This window comes from Lampris incognitus, chromosome 1 (genome assembly GCF_029633865.1).
Source record: "Lampris incognitus isolate fLamInc1 chromosome 1, fLamInc1.hap2, whole genome shotgun sequence".
Taxonomy (NCBI): Eukaryota; Metazoa; Chordata; class Actinopteri; order Lampriformes; family Lampridae; genus Lampris; species Lampris incognitus.
The window spans coordinates 134639985-134662162 of NC_079211.1; the positions used below are offsets into that span (position 1 = coordinate 134639985).

Below are 22178 nucleotides of genomic sequence, written 5' to 3' on the forward strand. Positions count from 1 at the left end.
TCCAAATTTGTTTTCATTTTGTCTCTTGCTTATCTATGTATGTAAGATGATCCTTCATGATTCCCCTTATGTAATTTATCTACTTTCACAAGATAGATGCAGCATAACTACAGTATGAACTGGCTTTATAAGGCTTCATTTATCAAGTTACATTCATGTGAAATTTAAAATAAAACCCACTCTAAATCAGAAATATCTAAATTTCCCCTCAGAGACTTGAACAGCTCCAGTTTTGCCCATAAACGAATTCCCCCAAACCTAAAAATCATGAACTTTGGCTATTTGATCAGTGACAATAGCAGGACAAATAGGTGTTAGACAGCTCTATTAACAATGAATAGAAAATGGACATTTCCTGTTCTTAATAATTCACTTTAAAAACTGCTAGTTTATTTAGGGACGGATCCCTGCTGTTGTTTGAAGTACTGAAAGTTTCAAATTGACTCCAGTTGGGTAGGGGGCGCTGTGCCACCGGAAATTTGCACGTTTTCCACAAGGCGTGAACAGGAAGTGCCGTACTGCGTTACTGTTAGCGCTAACTACAGTTCTGCTGGTAACAGATACACAAAAAACAAACTCATTTACAGGATTTCTCATCGCAAATTGCTTCCTTATATAGGTTACATACGATATTTGATTTGCTGTTGAAATGGGTCGAAGTAGGAGCAGGACTCCGCCAAGACGAGGTTAGAAGTTTTAATTCACCGAGGATGCCCCAGTCTTCTGCGTTCGCTTACTGTATAGTCTCGTTTATTTTTGCTGACGATTTGTTGGTTCTTTGGTAATTTTGTTTTCGTTTTGTTTGCTTTTATCATTACTTACCTCTTATATGTGAACGCTCACAACGCAGAGCGCACGAATGTACGAAACGTGCCATATAAAGTCTGATTCGCTGATTGACTGATTCTTGTACAGACACAAAAGATCGAGCCGTTCTGTATAATACTGTTAGCTATACATAATCTTTATTATCCCTATAATAATGCATATACCGGTGCAAACGCACAGTTGGCTCCATCTGCCTCTTCTAAAAGACGACATTATTGCAGTTGGCGGCATTTGATGGTTAGGTTAAGGTCAACCAACTTCCATTCTTGAATGAAGAAGGGAATTTTGTGGTAACTCCACAATTCTGACATAAAACTAACGTCTATTCTAAAATGATCACATTCTCAAGAGAGACGCCGTTCCCGCTCCACCTCCAGAGAGCGCGAGCGAAGGCGAAGGGAGAGGGAACGGTCTCGCTCTCGAGACAGGGACAGACGGAGAAGCCGTTCACGTTCTCCTCACAAGAGACGTTCAAGGTGAGATATGATCATTTACTATTGATTCACTTTTTCAAACAGGAGTTGGGCACAGGAAATAGTGTTTCTGTCTGCTAACTGTGTTAATGAATGACTGCACCGATCAGGCTTGGGTCAACTAGCATTAGCAAATCATTTTCAGCGTTTCATTGTAAATGGCTTCAAGCACCAGAGGGTTAGATTTCGGTCATTATGACCATTAAGATAAGTATTAGAATGTTTAATCCATTTTGAACACTTTTCTCTCACTGAAACTCTGTTATTGTTCTGTGCGGGGATCTGTACTTATCTGGTACCTAACCACACTAACACAAAGCGCAAAATGTATTGGTGTAGAACGTTTGACCCAGGGAGTGGTGGCCCTCGTCATTCTTGATAATGCGTTCTGCAGCTATCTCTGTGTCCGGTGTACAGGTCTCCCCCTAGACGCCACCGCTCCTCTTCCAGCTCTCCTGTGAGACAAAAAGACAGACGAGAGGATGAACGGAAGGAAGTCAAAGAAAAGTCAATTCAAATCTCAGGTATTGGATAAATACAATGTATCGCACACAGGGAAACTGAATACAATTTTCATTTTAAGAGCCGCAGACCAGGAGATGTAATTTGACCTCATCAAGTATTGATTGAGAGTACTACACCAACATAGTTTTGCAAATTGAAAAAAAAATTGAGAGTGAGAAATATTTTACCTTTTGACCTGGTTCACATTGCTCTTGGTAGCAGATTTTGGTATAAAGCATCTATCCATCCATCCACCCATCCATCCATCCATTATCCAAACCACTTATCCCAATTGGGGTCACAGGATGCTGGAGCCTATCCCGGCAGTCATTGGGCGGCAGGCAGGGAGACACCCTGGACAGGCCGCCAGTCTATCACAGGGCAGACACATTCACACCTAAGGACATTTTTTTTTAGAATGGCCAATTCCCCTGACTTACTTGTCATGGTATAAAGCAATTCTGATCATTTATTGTTGCCTGATACATGATACATGTGCTGTTACTGATGCACACATACTTTGATGCAATATATTTAAGTTTTTAGAAGGATTAGATTAATTTATGACATCTTTTCCATGTCAGTTTTTAGATAGAACAATAAATCCAGTAGAAAATGTTAACTGCTTTCTTCAGGGTGTAATTGAATCTGAAACGATGCTTTATTTTCAGAGGAAGATATGCAAGGCAAAACGGAGGAGGAGATTGAAATGATGAAACTAATGGGATTCAGTTCTTTTGATACCACTAAGGTGAGCGCATAAGCATTGTACATTGTAAATCCAGCCACAAGGTGGGGCCAATGGTGCAAGTGCATTGCTTTAGACGGCTAACTTAAAGGTCTCATGAAGTTACCAATGTTTTTCATTCTTGTTACCTCTTGTATCTGCACTTAATTTACATCTATGTCACACTATGTTCTTGAAATAAAAAAAAGACGTTTTTCTTTTCCTGACGAATGCAATAATCTTTTATCAGTGTTATCCTGCACTTGTGGGTGTACACTAACAAAAATGTCCAGTGAATGGGAGCAAGATTAAGAGAAGATGAGGGCTCTTCTACCACCAAATTGAAACAAGCCAATAGCATATTGATGTTCACATTCTTCTAAAAATGCCTAGCCATTATTGGCTGTCAAATCAAACTCCCTCCCCTCAAAAAATCCCACCTGACCATTCTGTTTCATTCAGATATATCTCAAATTGCAGAAGTTTGTGATGCTCTATCTGTTGTTTCATGGGACCTGTAAAGGAATGCATACATTTCAGTAGTGTTATGAAATTTTATGTCAACCCATTTCATGTGGAGGAAGACCTGTACACGACGTGTATCTTCTATCTTTTTTTTTTTGATCCATGTTCTCTGATGCAGTCAGTTACTTTGGTCTTTAAGTTTCACTCTTAGTCCTTTTTATCCATTCTTTAAAAATATTGACTACTAATCAACAATCTTTCATTTAAGTGTATTATAATGGAATCATGACTTTTTTAAACCTGCTGTATCTTTGGTCCGCAAATCGATTTTAAGGTTAAGCGATGGTTGTTGCCATTAATTAGTCAACTTTGCTTACTTTTTCCAACAAAATACGTTTTGTAATTGCAATGGCTGTGTCTTAACAGGGGAGGAAAACTGATGGCTCAGTCAATGCACATGCTATCAATGTGTCCCAGAAGAGAAAATACAGGTAAGTTGAGGAAACAAAGACACACTGTGCATAGATACGAAGCACTACTGTTAGTGTGTCCAAGCCAATAAGGCCTTGGGTGTTCACCGGAGACCCTTTAAAAGGGTGCTTTCTGCATTTTATTGTTTTCTATGGATAGGTCTAATGATGTCAGCTCTGAATTTCTTTCCAAAGTTGAAACAATTCAAATTCAGACGGAACACCTATGTGTGAATGAGAGGGAGGACAGTGGAATGGTGATGATGAAAGGAGTAGAGGTGATGAAGGCATATGAGTTTAAATACTTGGGGTCAACTGTCCAAAGTAACAGGGGGAGGTGAAGAAGAGGGGGCAGGCAGGGTGGAGAAGAGTGTCAGGAGTGTTTTGTGACAGAAGGGTACCAGCAAGAGTTAAAGGGAAGGTTTACAAGATGGTTGTGAGACCAGCTATATTATATGGTTTGGAGACAGTGGTACTGATGAAAAGGCAGGAGGCAGAGCTGGAGGTGACAGAGTTGAAGATGCTAAGATTTTCATTGGGAGTGATGAAGAAGGACAGGATTAGGAATGATTATATTAGAGGGACAGCTCAGGTTGGACAGTTTGGAGACAAAGCAAGAGGCAAGATTGAGATGGCTTGGCTCTCTTCCACATGTGTGGAAGAGAGATGCTGGGTATGTTGGGAGAAGGATGCTGAATATGGAGCTGCCGGGGAAGAGGAAAAGAGGAAGGCCAAAGAGGAGGTTTATGGATGTGGTGAGGGAGACCATACAGGTGGCTGGTGTGACAGAGGAAGATGCAGAGGACAGGAAGAAACAGAAATGGATGATCCACTGTGGCAACCCCTAACGGGAGCAGCCGAAAGTAGTAGTAGTCGCTCATGAATGTAACTTGTGGTTCCACTAGCTGATATGTATGACAGAGACAAATGAAAATGAATCAATAAAAGCTAATCGTGAATGAGCTTCAGTTTTAAGAAAAAATGATTTTCGAGAGCTGCTTATGTAAGCCATCTGAATTTTGAAAAAAATGCTGAGTATAGACTACAGGTTTAGAAAACTTTCCTAAAACCTGATTTCAAATATTTTCTGTGATTGATTTTAAGTTGTTAGACATACGTTAAGTGTTGATGACCAGTATTATTGGTAAAACATGAACTGTGCTGTCCATTGTGACGGTGAGCTCTCCCAACTTCATCTGCTGTTATTGCAGCCAATAACCTCTGCAGGTGTTTCTATGCACAGATCTTTGCTTTCCCATTGGTAGTCGATGATGTAATGTGCAACTGTTGCAAGGGTAACAGTGATGTAATGTTTTTTCTATTTTTTTATTAATATATTTATTTTCTCCTTAGGCAGTACATGAATAGAAAAGGTGGATTCAACAGACCGCTGGACTTCATTGCTTAGATGTTGAAATATCTCGACCAGATAAGCAAGAAGTATTCCTTTGATTACTTCTTCACAACAGTGACTGCTTTAGTGACACTCATTTTTTCCTGTTATTTTTCCGGTGGTTTTGTGCATTGAAAACATCGTGTATGTACCTTTCTGGAAGAACTCAAAAGTGTAAATATGTGTTTAGCTGTCCACGGCTGAGTAAGGATCAAGGATTTTATGTAGACATAATGCATGGATCTGTTTATTGGTTTGTAAGGTGTTTTCATTGAAATAAAATGCTTTAGAATTGTGTAGCTTCCATAATTTCTTTTTAAAAAAGAAATAGCACTGACAGTATTGTTTTTGCACCTTCTTTTGTCATATGCTTTACTTTTATTACATTTTACAGACCACAGTCAAAATGACCTATATTGTTAAGTATTATTAAATACCATGTGCTCTAAGAACATATGGCTTTGCAAGTATGAGTAGAAAAGTATGACTGAATACCAGTTAATCATTTAAGAATTAATAAAGATGTGAACGTCGTTTGGTCGAATTGATTTTTCATGGACAGAAACACAGATTATGAATCCAATACATTGGATAAAAATGACATCTTTAGTTTTGTGAAATGGTTTTCAAGCAGTTATATTTTATATTTTTGGTAAAATGGCTTTCAAGTAATGGGTATCTCATTGGAGGCGTAAGACGCACCAATGGTAAAACAACATGTGAATTCGGCCAATCTGAGAGCTCGAAATAAGACAAACAACATGACGCAGGCCAATTACAGCAATACACCGCGAAGCAGCATGGCAATGGAGGCGTGTTTCCTGTCAAAACAGGGGTGGTACCAGTCGTGACTGATGGGACAAAACCAGCCAATCAGTAGCCCTATTTCACTTGCGAGCAACCAATGACGTTACGCCCGTATACTGGAAAGGAAACCGAGTCCAGTGTGACTCATATCATATACTGTTGCGAGTATCTCCTGGAACCCCGCTTCATTTAACATATTCAAAATGGATTTCCAGCGTTAAACTCATCAATCAAAAGGAGCAGTTTTAACTCCACTCAAACTGTGCCTACTAAATCGCTTCACTTCATAACAGTTCCTCTTATTTTTATCGTTTTTATCGTCTCTTCTAATTAATCTTTACTGATGTTGATTTCCCTGATACAATGTTTACTTCTTCAAATTTTCCTTACAATCCTGTGTCATCTCTATTCCCAGATGATTGTATTTTTTGTATTTTGATAAAACGAATTCCTCTGTATGTTGTACATACAAATTCAAAACAAAAGCAACAGAATCTCTCGGAACCAAAATGGCCGGACTAGTCAATCAGTTGCAAACAGGCTCTAGACTACAGGGATGATTGACTACGAACACGTCCAATAGAAATTCCGTTTGTTATTTCCAGTAACCAATCACATCACAGTACACATGGCAAAGCCTAGCTGTCGTTCAGATCAACAAGCCACTATTTTGGAAGCGGTTTGAACAACGCTCGCTGTTGATGTCAGCTGCTCTCTGCTTCTCCAGCTCGTCACATATCTCGCCTTGACCAGCCTCAAGCCAGCACAAATTTATACAGCCAGAAAGCTCTTAATCGATAAGGCTGGAGGACGTCGACGGTGGAAGTTTAAGAGAACTAGCATTAGCATTTTTCTCTCTCTAATATCACAACCAGAGGAGCCTGTGAACTTACCCAGCATTTTAAACGTGAACTTAACTTTGACGAGCTGGTTTCTTTACGACACATGATCGAGCTATCTAGAACCATAAGCAGACCAAAAGACGAGCATCTCTTTTATGTAATATTTTAAAAGCGTTTTGGTTTTTTTCTCTTTCTGGCAGCAAACTGTATTTTCGAGGATTTACCGAGTAAACAGTGCAAGTTTGTTACCCTGGCTTGTTTCTATAAAGAGGTAACGTAAACCGGATTTAGTTATTGAAGAGGTGTCCGTGCGAGCCTTGACTGGCCATTTTAAATCCTCGTTAGTCACATTTTAACCCTTGTTGGTGAATAAGCCAGCTCTTATTATTCCGTCAGTCTGACCGGTCCTGTATCACAGATTTTAAGTTGTAATACCTATCAACTCGGTCGATTTGAAAGCTGAATATCCGTTTTACGCTAGTCTTGCCTACTTCAGTTGCAAATCACTCAGGGAAAAAAGCAAGCTACCTGAATACAAGGCAACACCAGTACTGGCAAGAGAAGCAAGACGTGCACAGCCACGGAATCCCTCATCGGATTGTTTTTTTATTATTAGTGTTATTGTTGAAAATGGCGGCGATCGGAATGTTAATCGAAGCAGCCGAGTACCTTGATCGCAGGGAAAGAGGTACAGTATGACTGCGTTTTAGCCATAGCACATTTTATTCTTGCAATAATGCCACTGCATCCTTCTTCTAATCGGGCTACTGCGTAAACCTGCCATTAAAGACTGTATAGACTCCAGTTCCTGACTATTTTTTCATTTAGTAACCGGGGCATATATTGAAGCTGGTAAAGATTTTGCACAACAATACAGCACAGCACAGCACATTGTCTCCACCAGTAGGGGTTAATCTATATGTAAACACTCGTGGGTTATATCTACGAGTGTGTACACTTACAATTAAATGTTGGGATAAAGAAAATTATCTGCAATATGCAATCAAAATGTACAGAAGGATGTTGTTTTTGTTGAGGGTTGTTCATGCAGGACATAGCTTTCCCCACTCCCTTCCTCTGTTGTGGTTTGGCCAGTGGGGTTTACTCCAGTTCAAGATGACATCATTGCCAAAGCTGACAGGGAAATATACTGTATTAACATTGTTTGGAATCCATCCATTGCATGTTAGCACTCCATAGTAATTGCTTTTCAATAATTATATGTTAATTCTAATAACAATATTAGTTCTCTGCTATTCCTGATCTAGTTCTTTTTTTTCTTCTTTTTTTTTGCATAGCTGTATTGTTTTGTATCCCCAGATGAGTCAAATGCAGTACATGTGACCAACGTGCTTTTATTCTGATTGCAGAAGCAGAGCACGGCTATGCCTCCATGTTACCATTCACCAACAGTAAAGAGAGGGACAGCTTGAAACGGAAAAGCAAAAGCAAGAAAAATACAAGTAGCAGGTAAAGGTCTGACAGTATTATTTGTGCCCAGACAAAATGACTTTTTTATTCTGTAACATTGAACTCATCATACCTATTTGAATGTCCCCACTGAGTGCAGAGTTAATCCATTGTCTTCCATTCATGCATATTAAAGTGTGATGGCAATCTGTTTTACAGATCAAAGATTTTGATTAGCTGCCATAGACATTTTTGATTTAACCATTCCATTCTTATGTTAGTTTGTTATGCATTTTCAGAATGCTCTGCTCAGAGAGCTGTTACCTGTTGACTTGTAGTTTCCAATTCATGGTAATGTAAGACTGGAATGCTAAAATTGAGATGGAGGCAAATGAAAATTGTTTGGAAATGGCACCCATTAAATGCATCAGGTTACTGCCCAAAAATGAGGTTTCTCAAATTGCTCCACCCAACTTGTGAGTCCATAATGCATCCCTGGACAGGCAACCTTTTAACAGCAATTTCAAAAAGGGATACACACTCTACCCACTTGTTTGGGGTATAGCTAGCTGGCTAGCACTACCACCATTCTCTCTTGCATATATGCATTTGAAAGTGCTCACCCTTTTATAGTATGATAGCTGCAGACAGTTGTATGTGTAAATTAAAGTGACAGTCTAACACAAATAAAAGCATGATGCAGAAAAAAATGCACCCCACATTCTGCTCACTGATCTAAAAATCCAGTGCTTAGAAATATATCTTTTGAGTGGAAGATGAGTGTATATGCCAATTCTGCACTTTTACTGCTTAGCACTACAACCTTGTGTACAGATTTGGTTTAAATTTTGAACTCCAACCCAGCAGTAAAATACCTTTTGTGGAAAACACCCTTTGTGGTGCATTCATCAGGCAAGGATTGCATTTTGACTTCCTGCAGCATTCTTTGTAGAGTGAGTGACAGCTGTAATCATCAGTGTGATTTGAAGTGAATGGCCATTTACCGTGACAGAAAGCGTCAGTCCTAGGTGGCTGTAGAAGAGACCGCAGTGAGGAACAGGTCTTGACACAAACACACGCACGCTAAAATACAGCTACACTTAATAAATTCACAATAACGCACTGAGACAACTATAGTGCTATTCAAATAACTTGAACACAACTTAGAGGAAAAGTTACCTAGCCACCTACCTGAGCTGTGTCAAGATGTCTGAATGGCAGTGCTGTAACTTTATAGCTGCGGATATTAATACTTGAAGGGGTGAACGAGGTGACTTGTACCAACATATATGCATCTATGATTGCTTGGTTAAGAGAGTCCAGTGTTATTCAGTTATTTGGTTTTGCCTGTCATCCTTCTGTTTGGCTTTCTAACGTTTATGGTGTAGAGTGACAAATGCATAGTGTCTTGGATAAAATAAATGGTTACTCTATTTTTTGTTTTACCTCATGTTCAGTAAGAATGCATGTTACGTCTGCATAGATTAGTTTCTTTAGCGGAGAGCATGTCTTCAGATGCTTAATTTGGTTTAATTTACATGCTCTATTTATTATTCCATTTATTTATTTCTTTTTTTTTTTTTTTTTGTGTGAGTGGTATATGCAAGTACTAGAAGCTGCTGTAAACCAGAGTCAAATTCTTTGTATGCATGAGCACTCTTGGCCAGTAAGGTTTATTCTGATTTTTAGACCCTCCATACATAGTGAGTACAATAAAGCCTTTCGTCACATAAGCCTCTTTCACACCAAAATCCTGGTATTTTTCTGGGTTACAAATCTTGGGATTGTCGATTAAAAAAAAAAAAAAAAAACCTTTTACACACACCATGCAAATCCCTCCAATTTAGTTACATCATCCCCCACTGTGTCCTATCGCCTCCATATTGTTGACTCAGTTTTTTTGTATGTTGTCAATATCTGCATAACATGGATCTGCTTTTTGCTCTTGATATTAGATGCTACACACTGAAGCTACATTGTAGTGAAACAGGGAGGAATATTTAGCTGACAGAATGGAAATATGCATTTTTATTGGACTTGGTGTTAAAGATTGTTTTATCAAAAATTCCCTGGAAGTTGACCCCTGGGGAAATACCAGGATTTTGGTGTTAATAAAGTAGCCATAATAATTTGCTAATGATGTTCCTGCCATTCATTTGAACTTCATTTAGCAGACACCCCAAGTTACCACTGAGAACAATTCATCTATTTATGATCTACTCATACCATGGTTTGTATCACTGAATCACATTTCCTACAGTACCATATCTTCCACCATGTGACGATGGACTGCTCCATCAGCTTTTACATATTGTTTTGTAAGGGACTGCCCTTACAAAATGCCCTTACAGCCATGCATAACATTAGTTTTCCTTCTGTAAAACCTTGTAGATTGGATATGTGCTGGTGTTTACTGACGAACATCAGAATCAGAATAAAGTTTATTGGCCATGTAGGTTTGCACTACATGGAATTTGACTCAGGTTTCATGGCTTTCTGTGTACTTACCATAGAATAACAACATGACAACGCAAAAATCTTCCGATATATACACAAGGATTGACTTATACAGGTGAAACAAGAGGTGATAAAGTGCAATGGTAAAGAGAATGTGTTAGAGATGCTGATATGTGTGTGTAGCATCTAATATCAAGAGCAAAAACATTAGCAAGCGGATAAGCGAAATGATTTGGCCCCTTTCGAGAAGGGAATAATTTGGCCTGAAAGAGCTTGTCGTTAATGAAAGGCATTATAGGGTTTTTGTTGCGGGCAATCCTTTATAAAATGTAGGGCAGGGAGCCCCTGTTTGAAGTCCTTCACCCTCGTCTATACATCCAGCACTAGAGCCAGCCCTCCAGTTCCTGTTGTTTCCCTATGGTATGGATGTGTGCGTAGTGGGGGGAAGGGAACCACCATGTTTTCTGGTGTGTGTCAGTTCTGGTGGCTTCTCCCTCCTCCTCTCTCATTCTCTCTGCCTATATTTCTCTCTTTCCCTCTCTCTCTCTCGCTCTCTCTCTCTCTTCCTGTCTCACTTTTTTTCTACACCTCCTCCCTGTCTATCTCTCACTCTTGGCAGGCGGTGGCAGTGGAGAGCACTAGCTCCTCCATTATATAGATGGAGCTATCCTCCCCCACCCTACACACACCCACTCAAACACATACAAACACACACACAGCGTAGGCTAGTAGAGCGCACTATAGAAACCATACAGTGATCTTGCCATGCGTGCTGTGCAGGGAAATGTAGCCTTCCAAAGCTCATCCGCCTGTGTTGTTGTTTCCAGCCTAATGTGGTTTTCTTGTCTCGAGCTAAGCTTCCGACAAACATGGAAAACATAAAGTATGATGTGATCCAGTGATGTCTACATTGCGAATGTCTTTGAGCCCTCATAGACCAAGGTGGAGGAAATACTGCATCTTGGAATCGCTTACGTAATATACAGTAGCCTAGATGGTAAACTGTTGACAACACCTGTAATCTAATCTCCCAAGGAAATTACCACCAGCAATCAGGCAAATGCGTATATCAGCCACTAGACAAATTCTTATACAGTTTTTGCAGTGGCTAGCAAGTTTTTTTTGTTTGTTTAGGCGGCATGATCTCTGTTCTACATGACAATGCAGTGTGTGGTAAAATAGGTAGTAGATGGGCAAGTTACATTTTCTCCCCACTACATATTTCTCAGAGGCATAAAAAACGGTTGCTACCTGATTCAATTGGGTATCGTGCAGGCGGTCCAGTTCACTACCATCAAAATGGTGCCCTACAACATGGGACAGTGCCCCAGACGAGTTCACTAAACCCTGAGAAAAAAAGGCTCATCACTCGGCATTTTTCAATGTCTGTCAATATGGAAATGCTCATTATCAATTATTATGCAACAAGAGAATACCCTTGCCCGGTGTGTTAGTGATTACATTTCAGCCCATGTTTAGTCTACTACTGTCCCAGGTGACAATGTGGATTAGGCAGCTAAATGGGTCAACATGTAGGGCAGCAGGTAGAAGATGGTATGGGAGCTGGTCAAGTAGCCCTACATTACTGGATCATTTCCTTGCCAGCAGTGTTATGTCACCGGTGGCTGTCTACCCCAGCAGAGGAATGTGTCCCTGTTTTTTTTTTGGGGGGGGGGTGAGACTGAGAGTGTACCCACAGAGACACCCAACACCAAAGCGCACAGGGGAAATGGTGTATATTTACAGGTCCTTTTACCTCGCCTCACATGTACCGGGAGTAAGAATCTTACTAACCCTAACCCTGTGAAAGATTGGGACTGAAGACAGAAAAGCAGGGATGTCCGTAGCACTTTGGTAAAGGTACTCAATCTGGCCACACAACTAAGAAGAAACAGGACGTGTGCATGTGTGTGTGCGCGTACGTGCGTGTGTGTGTGTGTTTGTGTTTGACTCTATGCGGGTTAGGTTGATGACAGCGGTGGGATGGCAGAACTATTCTGGGAAAGAGGGGGTCGTCCTTGGCGGGGTTCGGAGTTCAGGGGGAGGTGGGGGTGGGTTTAGGATAGCTGGGGGAACTTCAGCCTCCCCTGACCCTTCGGCCCCTCTTTCCTCTTTAATTACCCCATTTCACACAGGTCAACCTGTCAGTCCATCCAAAAAAACTAGACGTGACCTAGTTTCTGGGATGCCTTTGACTCTGACACATGCATATGTCTCTGTCCCCACGTGTATCCCTTTGTGTGTGTGTCTGTCTGTCTCTGTATGTCTAGCTGTCTGTCTTCATGTCTGTTTGTATTTGTGAAGATGATGCAGCCCTACATTGCAATGCAGGACTCAGGGCGGCTATCGGTTTCTAACTTACTAGTGCTTTGTCCATTTCTCTTTCCTTTTCTCTCTGTCTCGCTCTCATTTTCTCTTGGTGCTACTAGTGCCTTGTCTAGTTCTTTGTTATGCTCTTTCTCTCTCACTCTCTCCATCTCTGCCCCCCCCCCCCCAATATCTCTCTCTCATTCTTTCTTCGTCCTCCTGCTCCTTCCTCTCCTCCGTTCAGTCCGACATACAGAGTGCATGATCGGGCGATGTGTGGGGGCACACAGTCAACTTCCAGTGCTCCTGTCCCTGGTTACTGTTTCAGAGTTTACCCCTTTAGGCTCCTCACCATGTGTCTGTATGGGGTGTGTGTGGGAAGCTTTGGCTTCTTCCTAGAACAGGCTTTGGGCATTGGAATATTCCAGCCTTTTTCCTTTACCTTACCATTTTATTGAAGGGCATTTTGACAGCTCATAAACCCCTCTTACAGCGCTCGCGCTCTCTCTCTCTCTCTCTCTCTCTCTCTCTCTCTCTCTCTCTCTCTCTCTCTCTCTCTCGCTCTCGCTCTCGCTCTCGCTCTTGCTCTCCTGCAATGTGGCTTTGGACTGCAGTGATGGAAAAAAAAGATGGTGGTGGTGGTGATGGGGGGGGGGGGTTCTCACAGATCAATCAAGCACCGCTATGTTATTATGTGTGTTGAAGTTTTCTAATAACTGTCTTTTATGTCTCCGCAGGTCTACACACAACGAAATGGAAAAGAACAGGTAATGCGAAATGTCTCATCTTCTGCATGCTTGAGTGTGACTGTGTGTTGCAGCGAGTGTACATGTACTGTATGTGGGTGGGTGCCCTTCTTCAGTTCCTCAGAATACCAGCTCGCACCATTGAAACCCCCCCCCCCCCCGCTCTCGCCACATAACTCTCGGTGAATCGGGTGGAAGAGATGTAAAACACAGGCAGAGGGGCAAAGTTGTGGAGAATGTGTACACCTGGTGAACTGTGGCTGATGTAGTGACAAGTTATCTGGCAGAATGAGTTAAGGTCAGGTTGTAGATAGATTTGATTTTTTTTTAAATCTTTGGCATTAAAATCCCAATTTGCATTGAGTGAGACAACAAGAAAATTTTATCACAAACTGTCATATGAAACAATAATGATTTTTAAGTGCTAAATATTGATAAGCATGGTTTCTGTCAAATTTAAAGGGGTTATGTTGCTCTTGAATGTAAGATGAGTAGTCAAGAAAGTTAACTGCCTTTATTTAAATACCTGCCAAATTGTGCGATCTGAATCACATAAGTGTGTGTGTGTGTGTGTCTGCACATGTGTGTGTTTCCAAAGTTATAAAGATTTACTTGCAAACGTTTAAGTTGTACTGACAATAGGCAAGCTACAAATATTCAGGTCTTGAACGTTTTTGTAGCTTTTTTATAATTTTCCTGAATAAAAATGAAACGGTGCGTAGCGTAGCAGCCAAATTCGAAAGAAGACGGCAGGTAGTGGCGAGTTTAAAAAAGAAAAAGAAAAAAAGAAGCAAAGCTGTTGTGGTTAAAAAGCAGATATAGCAGACAAAGCTTTTGAAAGACCTTTACCAGTAGATACTACAACATCAGTACCTAAGACCCAGATTCATCTGTTCTTTTTTTTTTTTTGGTCAGGCATTAGAAAGATGCTAACATAACTGCACTTGAAAGTGTTTCATCTCATATTGGTCTGTGGAATTTGCAAACACCACCGCAATTATAACTTCACACCGCGATTACTTGGTGAACCTTCCCCTGAAATAAAAGCTCATTAACAATCTCACTGTATCATTGTGCAGATCAGAAACCTAGCTAAACCGCGTGTCCAGAATGAACTGATTCAGGTTCTGTGGAATTCTGCTGCGGGATTGCTGAGCATGCATCCAGACCGAATTGTAGGCAATGGATGAGCTTCACATAAGGAATTATTAAAGCAGGGAAAATATGATGCGCATAAGCAGATATTTGGAATTACGCTCCAATTTAAAAAAAAAGAAAAAGATCAGACATTGGTACTTGTTTGCCCGTTTACATAATGTATTGGTAGTCTTCGTTAGGTGGCCTGGAGGGCCTGCATACGTTATCTTGTGCTCTGAATAAATGCATGTACCTTTGGGGAAAATGGCCCACGCCTACAGCCCTGGAATATTCTCGTCTTCCTTGCTATCTTTTTGGTGTGCCTCCCAGAGCCTTTCTCCTGTCTGTGCTAGTAGATCCGAATCGGCTGCCCACTAGACACCCAGTCAGACCGCCTGCAGCCTGAATAATATATGGCACCGAGGCCTCTGCCTGGAATATAGGACCGTGTGTGTGTGTGTGTGTGTGTGTGTGCACGCTTGGACTCAAGCATGTCTTAGCCGTGGGGTGGGGTTGGGGAGGGGGGGGGGTGCACCCTATGCCTAATAAAATCACCCACCAGCAGTCAACATTAGAGTCTTAGTCTTTCTGTCTGCATGTGAGTACATTCATAGCCTGTGGCCAGTTTCTCCAACCAGTACCTTAATGATAAAAAGCTTGTCAGCATTCGATGATGAATTACTCATTTCAACCCATTGCTAGGAAGCTAGAGGAGAACAATGGGGCCCATACCCTAATATATATCTGGAAGGGGCTGAGATAATCTTGCATCAGTGTTACATCTATATACAAACACAACAACGTATGGTTGTTTTGTGTTCGCCTCTGTATGGCTACCCTGTTGTCATACACAGAGCAAGTGAGTGTATGTGTTAGTTTACATATGTAGTATGTGTTTGTGTGTATGTAATATTACTGCAGCCACTCTTGCGTGCGAGGTTGCCCCAGCTGGTCAGGGGCAATTACTCAGGGGTTCAAAGGGTTCAAAGGGCAATTATACTGATGGCAGGCCACAGTGCACCACATTGAACTTGAAGTAGCTTTTAGCAGCTGGGACGGCAGTGTGAGAAAGACCATTTTGGTTGCAGGGAGCTACCCTGTAGTCTGTGATCGGCTAAACCCCCCCCCCCCCCCCATGTTGCCAATCTCACATTCACCTGAGTAAAATCTAAAAAGTGCAACGCTGCTCCAGTCAGGTGCAGTTGGACCAGTCCTGTGCTTTTAATTCCTTGCTTCGCTTTCCAGGAATTGAGTGGAAATTGGGACACGGGCGGTCAAAAAAAAAATGTTGTGGCCTTGGGCTGATTCTTGACAGTGTGATAATGCACAGACACACAAGCATGCATACATACTCACCCATTGACACACTGCACCATAACCACAGTAGGCCAGAATAACCTGTTGCTCAAATAACGCCGTCTCTCTGACTGAGTGGATACGATGGACTCCATGTGGCCAGGGAGAGCTAGTACTATTGCATGCATGTTCTCCTAGTTGACATTGTTTAACAAATATTAGTCAGCCTTGCTGATCCCTTATGTCAGAACAACTAGGGAAGGGCATTTTCCTATTATATAATGGCAGTCTGCTTGCCCTTTAGACTGAGTCAGCTGAGAAGAAGGCACCTGGTGCCAGTCTTTGAATACTGCTTTGTATATGCTTGTGTGGGCTGCATTTGAGGCAGGTGTTTGTGTTTTTGAGAGGTGGGGGGAGGTGTGTGTGTGTGTGTGTGGGGGGGGGTGTTTAGAGGATGCACATGCACGCATATGCATTGTGCATGCACGGCTGCTTGCCACCCCTCTGTAGCTGGCCACATGGTTCTCCCTGTTGTCCCCGCTGCCAATTTGAATAACTTGTACACACAAATGTTGGATTGCTTTCTGCATGGCCAGGGTTACTGGCCATGCAGAATAAAAAAAGAACAGCTCATCCAGCCTTGAGCTACAGCACTACAGCAGCTTTTTTTTCCTTCCTTTTTTTTTTTTACACTCGTCCTGTACGGAAGAGTCTGACGTGTACACACACCCACACAAGCATACACACACATGCACACCCGCTCCAGTCTGGGGCTGGAGGTGTGTGTTGTGTAACCAGAGGGGTCATGTGGTCACCAACACCCACCACACCCGTACAGCTGCCACAACTGCCAGTGTAGAGCCAAGAGACAGACAAACAGGACGAAATGAAGCAGGGCCATACGGACGCATGAAAGGGAAATGTAAACGAGAATGCAGAAAAGTATTTTCCATAAAAAGCCAAATTTTAGATTTGATGTTATTCTGAGACAGTTTCACTGAATATTTGGAGATGTTTTTCTTTTTTTATTCCTTTTTGTCCCCAAGGGGGGGGGAAATGTTTGGGGAAATATGCATCATCAAATTATAAAGCTTTGCACAGTATGGTCCACGGCATCCCAAAATTACAATATATAGAACATCTTGGGACAGTTTTGTAAATTACTCCAAATTGGGCTGCATCATGGTAGAATACAATATTTACCTCATTAGTTGACACATCTTTTTCTTAGGCAACAGATAATACAAAAACCTACCAATAGTCGACTAATAAGTAACTAAAAAAGCAGTCGTTCTTTCTTTTCCCTCATACCAGCTATATTCTTCCTGAGAACTTCACCATCCAGAAAGCCTTGAGTTGTTTGACAGATGAAGAAAGTGGAGATCTGCTATAATAAACTTTGCTTCGGGCCCTCCTACAAAGGTTCAGTGTTTTTCATCTGGTCTCGGGATAGGTCATGGTAAGCACCAGAACAAAGTCAGATGTGTTGACTTTGTTCGGGTGTTTGGGATACCTCTTCTTGAATATATCAAGCCTGTGTATGGAGCATTCTGGAATATGAGAATACTATGAGTAAATAGTGCTCGCATATGTGGCGCACTAGCTTTTTTTGGATGTTGTCATAGTCTTTGGTTGTCAAAGGACCATGCAGATCTCAAACGATGGACCTATTGTCTCCAACAAAACGCCTTCTCTTAACATTACAGATCTACCACCCGTGTGTAACAGCTGGCACCAAGCATGTTGGGTTGAAAGGGATTTTTTTTTTTGCATTCTTCAAATGTCAGCCCATCTCTGTGTAGGAATGAGGGTAATGGGTGACTCATAAGACCAAATTGCTTCGGAGTCCAGGTTTTGCTTCTCTCATGTTGCATGCTGTTGGTCTTTGTCAGCCTTGGATCACAGTGGTATCAGAGTCGGCCCTGCCATGATATCCAGCTTTGTGAGGATCTCGGTGTCCGGTTTTATTTGAGTTAGTAGTTGAGGATGTTGATTCGTTTCTTTACTCATTTGACAGTCCTTCATTTAGTGTTGCTGATCAGCTGTCCTCTTAACTGTCTTGTCTCTGTCCTTGGGCTTTGACATGTGACCACTCTTCCTCTTCTGCCTGAAACCAGTTTTACCATGTTTGGCATTTGTTGACGTGATTGTCCTGAATGATCCTTGCACCATATTTAAACAACTTAGATTTTGTGATTAGTGAACCTACAACCTGATATAGGCACTGATTATGTGGCCTCTGGAGCTCTGTTGGTTGCCTAATGTGGCTGTAAGAACTCACATTTTAAAGTGCTGATTGTCATATGTCTTTAATATATATACTTAATAATCATAATAATAATAATAATAATAATACATATATACTGCTATTTTGCCCTCAGCTAATTGCAACAGCCCTGTACAGCTGCCTTTGTAGCTGTTATTCACCTCTGTTAAAGTCTGTTCTTCATGTGGGGTTTGTGTGGTTTTGTCCACCCTTGCGCACATGATGCAAGCTTATGTCAAAATAGAGCAGGGCTTGTGTTGGCTTCAATTAAAAGCAAGGACTTTAAGCAAAAAAAAAAAAAATCTGTGAAGTGTGTGAAGAGAGAGTCTGATTATGTGTGACACTTTCTCTCTGTATTCGTCTCCCTTCCCTTCTTCCTACAGACGAGCGCACTTACGGCTGTGTTTAGAGCGATTGAAATCCCTTGTACCCTTGGGACCAGATGCCAACAGGCACACCACCCTCAGCCTGCTGATGAAGGCCAAAGAGCACATCAAGGTGTGTGTGTGTACACGTGTGTTGGTGTGTATGTGTGCCAGCCTAATCAGTGCACAGAGGGCAATTTGTTGACCACTGTAAAGGATAAGTGCTGTCATTGATTGTAGTTTGTCTTGGTTACGGCCATAAACAGTCTAGATGAGCCACATATGAGCACTCACATGAATACACAGCCAAGCTGTAATGGTGGTGATACGCTGTACAATATTTTTTGCAACTTTGGTTAAAAAAAACAAACAAACAAAAGATGTGTTAAAGCTGTGTGTCCAGTGGAGACCTCTGTCAGAGAAACAATGCCAGCGCTTGTGCTGGAAGTTAGGGCTTGTGAGTGTTGTGCATAAACCAAATTTTTATTTTTTTGTCATTATCGTGAATTATCGATTGTTTAATTTTCATTTATTTTTTATCTTTCTCCTCTCTGCAATGACAAAGTAGCAAGCATGTCTATTTCCTGTCAGGTCCTGCTTCTCCTTCCTCCTTATTTGTCGGTGGACCTTTTTCATATGTCCCTTTGGTTGCTATCTATCACCATCTGTGGCAAAACAATAATGATTCAACTCACTCCAATTCATGAAAGCCTTGCTTCTGAAAGTTTTTGCAGTTAAGAAAAAAAAACTGAACACTAACCACAAAAAAATTGCAAGCTGCGTATAGGAACTCGTGCATTTTACTTCAATCAGCAGGGTTTGGTCCACCAGAGAGGATACGGTGGAACTTCCTCTCTGGTGCAACAACCAGAGAGAAGCATGAAAGATAGTTGACTATAGCAAGAGATATTAATCTAATGGAGATTGGAAATCTTTGAGGTTGCCTCTTCAGGTAACAATAATGAGCCGTCCGCCTTAATGTGAGTCAAAATTTGTTTGAACCTCAAAGAGAGGAGCAACACTCGCAGTTCAAGGCACTAAAGAGAGGTCAGATCCCAAAATACAGCTAGCGCTTTCTGCTCCATTGGACACACAGCGGTGACTATACATTCTGGCATATATGTCACAGGTGGCCATGATGTTACTGAGTCTGTGTTTTGGTTTTTGCTCATTATATCTTCAACGCATGGTGTAGAAATTGGAGGAGAGTGACAGGAGAGCGCAGCACACCATGGAGCAGCTGCAGAGGGAGCAGAGGCACCTGAGGAGGCGCCTGGAGCAGCTGGGGGTGGAGAGGATACGCATGGACAGCACGGGTTCTAACCTCTCCTCCGATAAGTCCGACTCTGACCAAGGTGAGCCTCGCACTCTGTTCACACACAGCCACACACACCGAGAGGACAAAATACTAGTTCCCCATTTAAATTGACTGACAAAGTAGATCTATGTCAACTATGGAAGTCACAGATTTCCCTGTTAGATCTTCTTTACTTATGAAGGGGAGACGTAGATGAGGGATTAGGCGTTAGCTTTTGAAGGGTTTATACTCCTTGAGACATTTGAGTGTTCAAAAGGGGACCCAGTTCAATACTGAAATGAGTGTACATGACACTGTTCTTCCATTTTACTGGTCCCTGTACTTTTTCCATCTCACATTTCCTCCTCTCTCATTCTGCAAGTGTAAACAAAGCTTTTTTTTGGTCCTTCTCCATCAGGGTACCCAATTTCTAGAGCTACACAAGATTTGGCATGTGACAGATTTGTTTTAAAAGCCTGTATGTGGATATGTCCTTGTGTGCCTACAGAAGACCTGGAGGTGGACGTGGAGGGGACAGACTACCTGCTGGGGGACCTGGAGTGGAGCACCAGCAGCGTCAGCGACTCAGGGGACGAGCGGGGTAGCCTGCGGAGCAGCTGTAGTGATGAAGGCTACTCCAGCGCCAGCCTGCGACACCTGCAGGACAGTCTGGAGAGGGCCAAGCACCTGGGCTGCAGCCTATGAAGAAGCACTGTCTCTGGCCCAACTCCCGTCTACTGACCCAACCCCACCACCACCCGACTCCCCTAAATCCAATCTACCCCGTCCTGTTTATAGAACTACTTCCTGGTCCCTCCCACCCGCAACCACTTTTACTGTCAGTCGAAACTCAGTCCACCCCCACCTCCAATAGGACTGATCGAGGCTCTGAGGCCTTACCGTCAACCAGCCTTCGCTCCTTTCTGCCCCACCTCACATCGACTTCCACTCAAACTTTCAACACCTCAAAGAAAACCACCCACACCCATGCATCCAGCCGTCCACTCCGTCAGCCAACCAGGAAGTAGGGACAGTCTCCAGACATCACCAATTCTGTTCTGCTCCAATCAAATGAGCGGGATTCAGTAGACACTCCATCTCTGTTATGCTGACCAACATCCTGTCCTCCCTCCCCTCTACCTTCCTCCGTCCATCAAAAACACAACTTTCAGCTTGAGAATGTTACCACACTATACCCCACTGCCTCTTTTTCTAGGCCCCAAGAGCTACAGTAAGCACTTTTGAGATTTCATCCCCTTCTTTAACACACACACACACACACAAGCACAGTTGCATGCATACACCCCTCCAGCTTCTAGTTGTCCAGTGAGACAGACCACACAACGATGACCTAGACACAGGACTTCTTTTGCCCTGCTGACCAGATGACCATCTGTGCACAATTTGGTGCACTAAATCAAATTTTTAAACAAAACTGTCACCCTTTTCTCAAACATTGTCTCCTACAAACTTAAGGCTGTGACTACATCCATTATGGGATGAAAATGTCATAAGCGTTGAACAAAAGTCAGTTGGTTATCCGTCTGAAGCCTTGTAGGAGACTAAATTTAATTGTTGGTGGAAAATGTTATTTGTTGGGGTTGGCAGCAATACGTCCCCTAATTCCCAGGCGTGGTGTGTGAGAGCCTTCACGCTAATGGTCCTTGCGTTCTCTGTGCTTTTAACGTCTACACCTGCCATTCATAATTGTCCTGGGGAAAACATAACAGAAAGAAAAGGAAAAAAAAAACAAAAAAACTTGTGCAGCATGAGATTGTGAAGGGTATGGGGTGGGGTTGGATGTTTTCTGCCTCTCTCTGATGACGGTGGCATTTTTAAAGCATCTTTTTATCACGTGTGCATGGTGTTGGTCACGGTTTGACCCAGCAGTGAACGGGGGTCATTAGCAAGACAGGAGAGTTACTCCAGCCATCGGCCAGATGCTGGGGGATTTCAGCACTGGCCGGTGCATTTGCAAATAAGCTTCCAGCCCTGCTCGCTTGATACGAGCCAGGGAAGAAAGAGCCCACATAACTGAAAGCAGTCAGTAGACTTGAGCACATTCCACTATGTAGTGCGGACAGGCAGACGAGATAGAGAAAATTTTTTTTTTTTGGAGGGGAGGTCCCTGCCTGTAGTTTTGTGAAGGGGGAGTACAGTTTGATATGTAGTAGGTCGAAGCTGGAAAGAGAGGGCTGAGTGGCTTTGGCTTTTCAGACACAATGCACCAGGAAGGCCTGTGTCTCCTCCTGCATGGTCACATCTGAAACGGGGGAAAAAAGAAAAAAGTTAAATTATAGTCTCTTTCCTTTGCCTTGCCTTCATAGCTATTTATTGTTTCTGCAAAAAAAAAAGTTAGTTTTTATGTAAATAGTTTAAAGAAAAAAA

The 22178-nt window shown here is 42.1% G+C and overlaps 2 protein-coding genes across 2 annotated transcripts; both read left to right on the forward strand.

Moving 5' to 3' along the window:
- The first annotated feature begins 510 nt into the window (after positions 1–510).
- On the forward strand, positions 511–5388 carry snrnp27 (small nuclear ribonucleoprotein 27 (U4/U6.U5)). The gene is made up of 6 exons (XM_056275535.1): positions 511–686; positions 1178–1304; positions 1719–1825; positions 2477–2556; positions 3424–3488; positions 4821–5388. Exons 1-6 carry the CDS (start codon positions 650–652, stop codon positions 4873–4875), a joined length of 471 nt encoding a protein of 156 aa, XP_056131510.1. The 5' UTR covers positions 511–649; the 3' UTR covers positions 4876–5388.
- A 1743-nt stretch (positions 5389–7131) lies between these two features.
- mxd1 (MAX dimerization protein 1) lies at positions 7132–21507 on the forward strand. Its single transcript, XM_056290345.1, has 6 exons — positions 7132–7197; positions 7880–7979; positions 13421–13450; positions 18512–18626; positions 19689–19848; positions 20299–21507. Exons 1-6 carry the CDS (start codon positions 7140–7142, stop codon positions 20493–20495), a joined length of 660 nt encoding a protein of 219 aa, XP_056146320.1. The 5' UTR covers positions 7132–7139; the 3' UTR covers positions 20496–21507.
- The last annotated feature ends 671 nt before the right edge of the window (positions 21508–22178 follow it).

What these genes read in the sequence shown, in the direction of transcription:
- snrnp27 (XM_056275535.1), top strand. Translation starts at nt 650, where the DNA reads ATGGGTCGAAGTAGGAGCAGGACTCCGCCAAGACGAG. An exon ending in CAGGACTCCGCCAAGACGAG is followed by an intron (nt 687 to 1,177) that starts GTTAGAAGTTTT and finishes CACATTCTCAAG; the next exon opens with AGAGACGCCGTTCCCGCTCC. An exon ending in TCCCAGAAGAGAAAATACAG is followed by an intron (nt 3,489 to 4,820) that starts GTAAGTTGAGGA and finishes TTTTCTCCTTAG; the next exon opens with GCAGTACATGAATAGAAAAG.
- mxd1 (XM_056290345.1), top strand. Translation starts at nt 7,140, where the DNA reads ATGGCGGCGATCGGAATGTTAATCGAAGCAGCCGAGTACCTTGATCGC. An exon ending in AAGAAAAATACAAGTAGCAG is followed by an intron (nt 7,980 to 13,420) that starts GTAAAGGTCTGA and finishes ATGTCTCCGCAG; the next exon opens with GTCTACACACAACGAAATGG. An exon ending in AGGCCAAAGAGCACATCAAG is followed by an intron (nt 18,627 to 19,688) that starts GTGTGTGTGTGT and finishes CGCATGGTGTAG; the next exon opens with AAATTGGAGGAGAGTGACAG.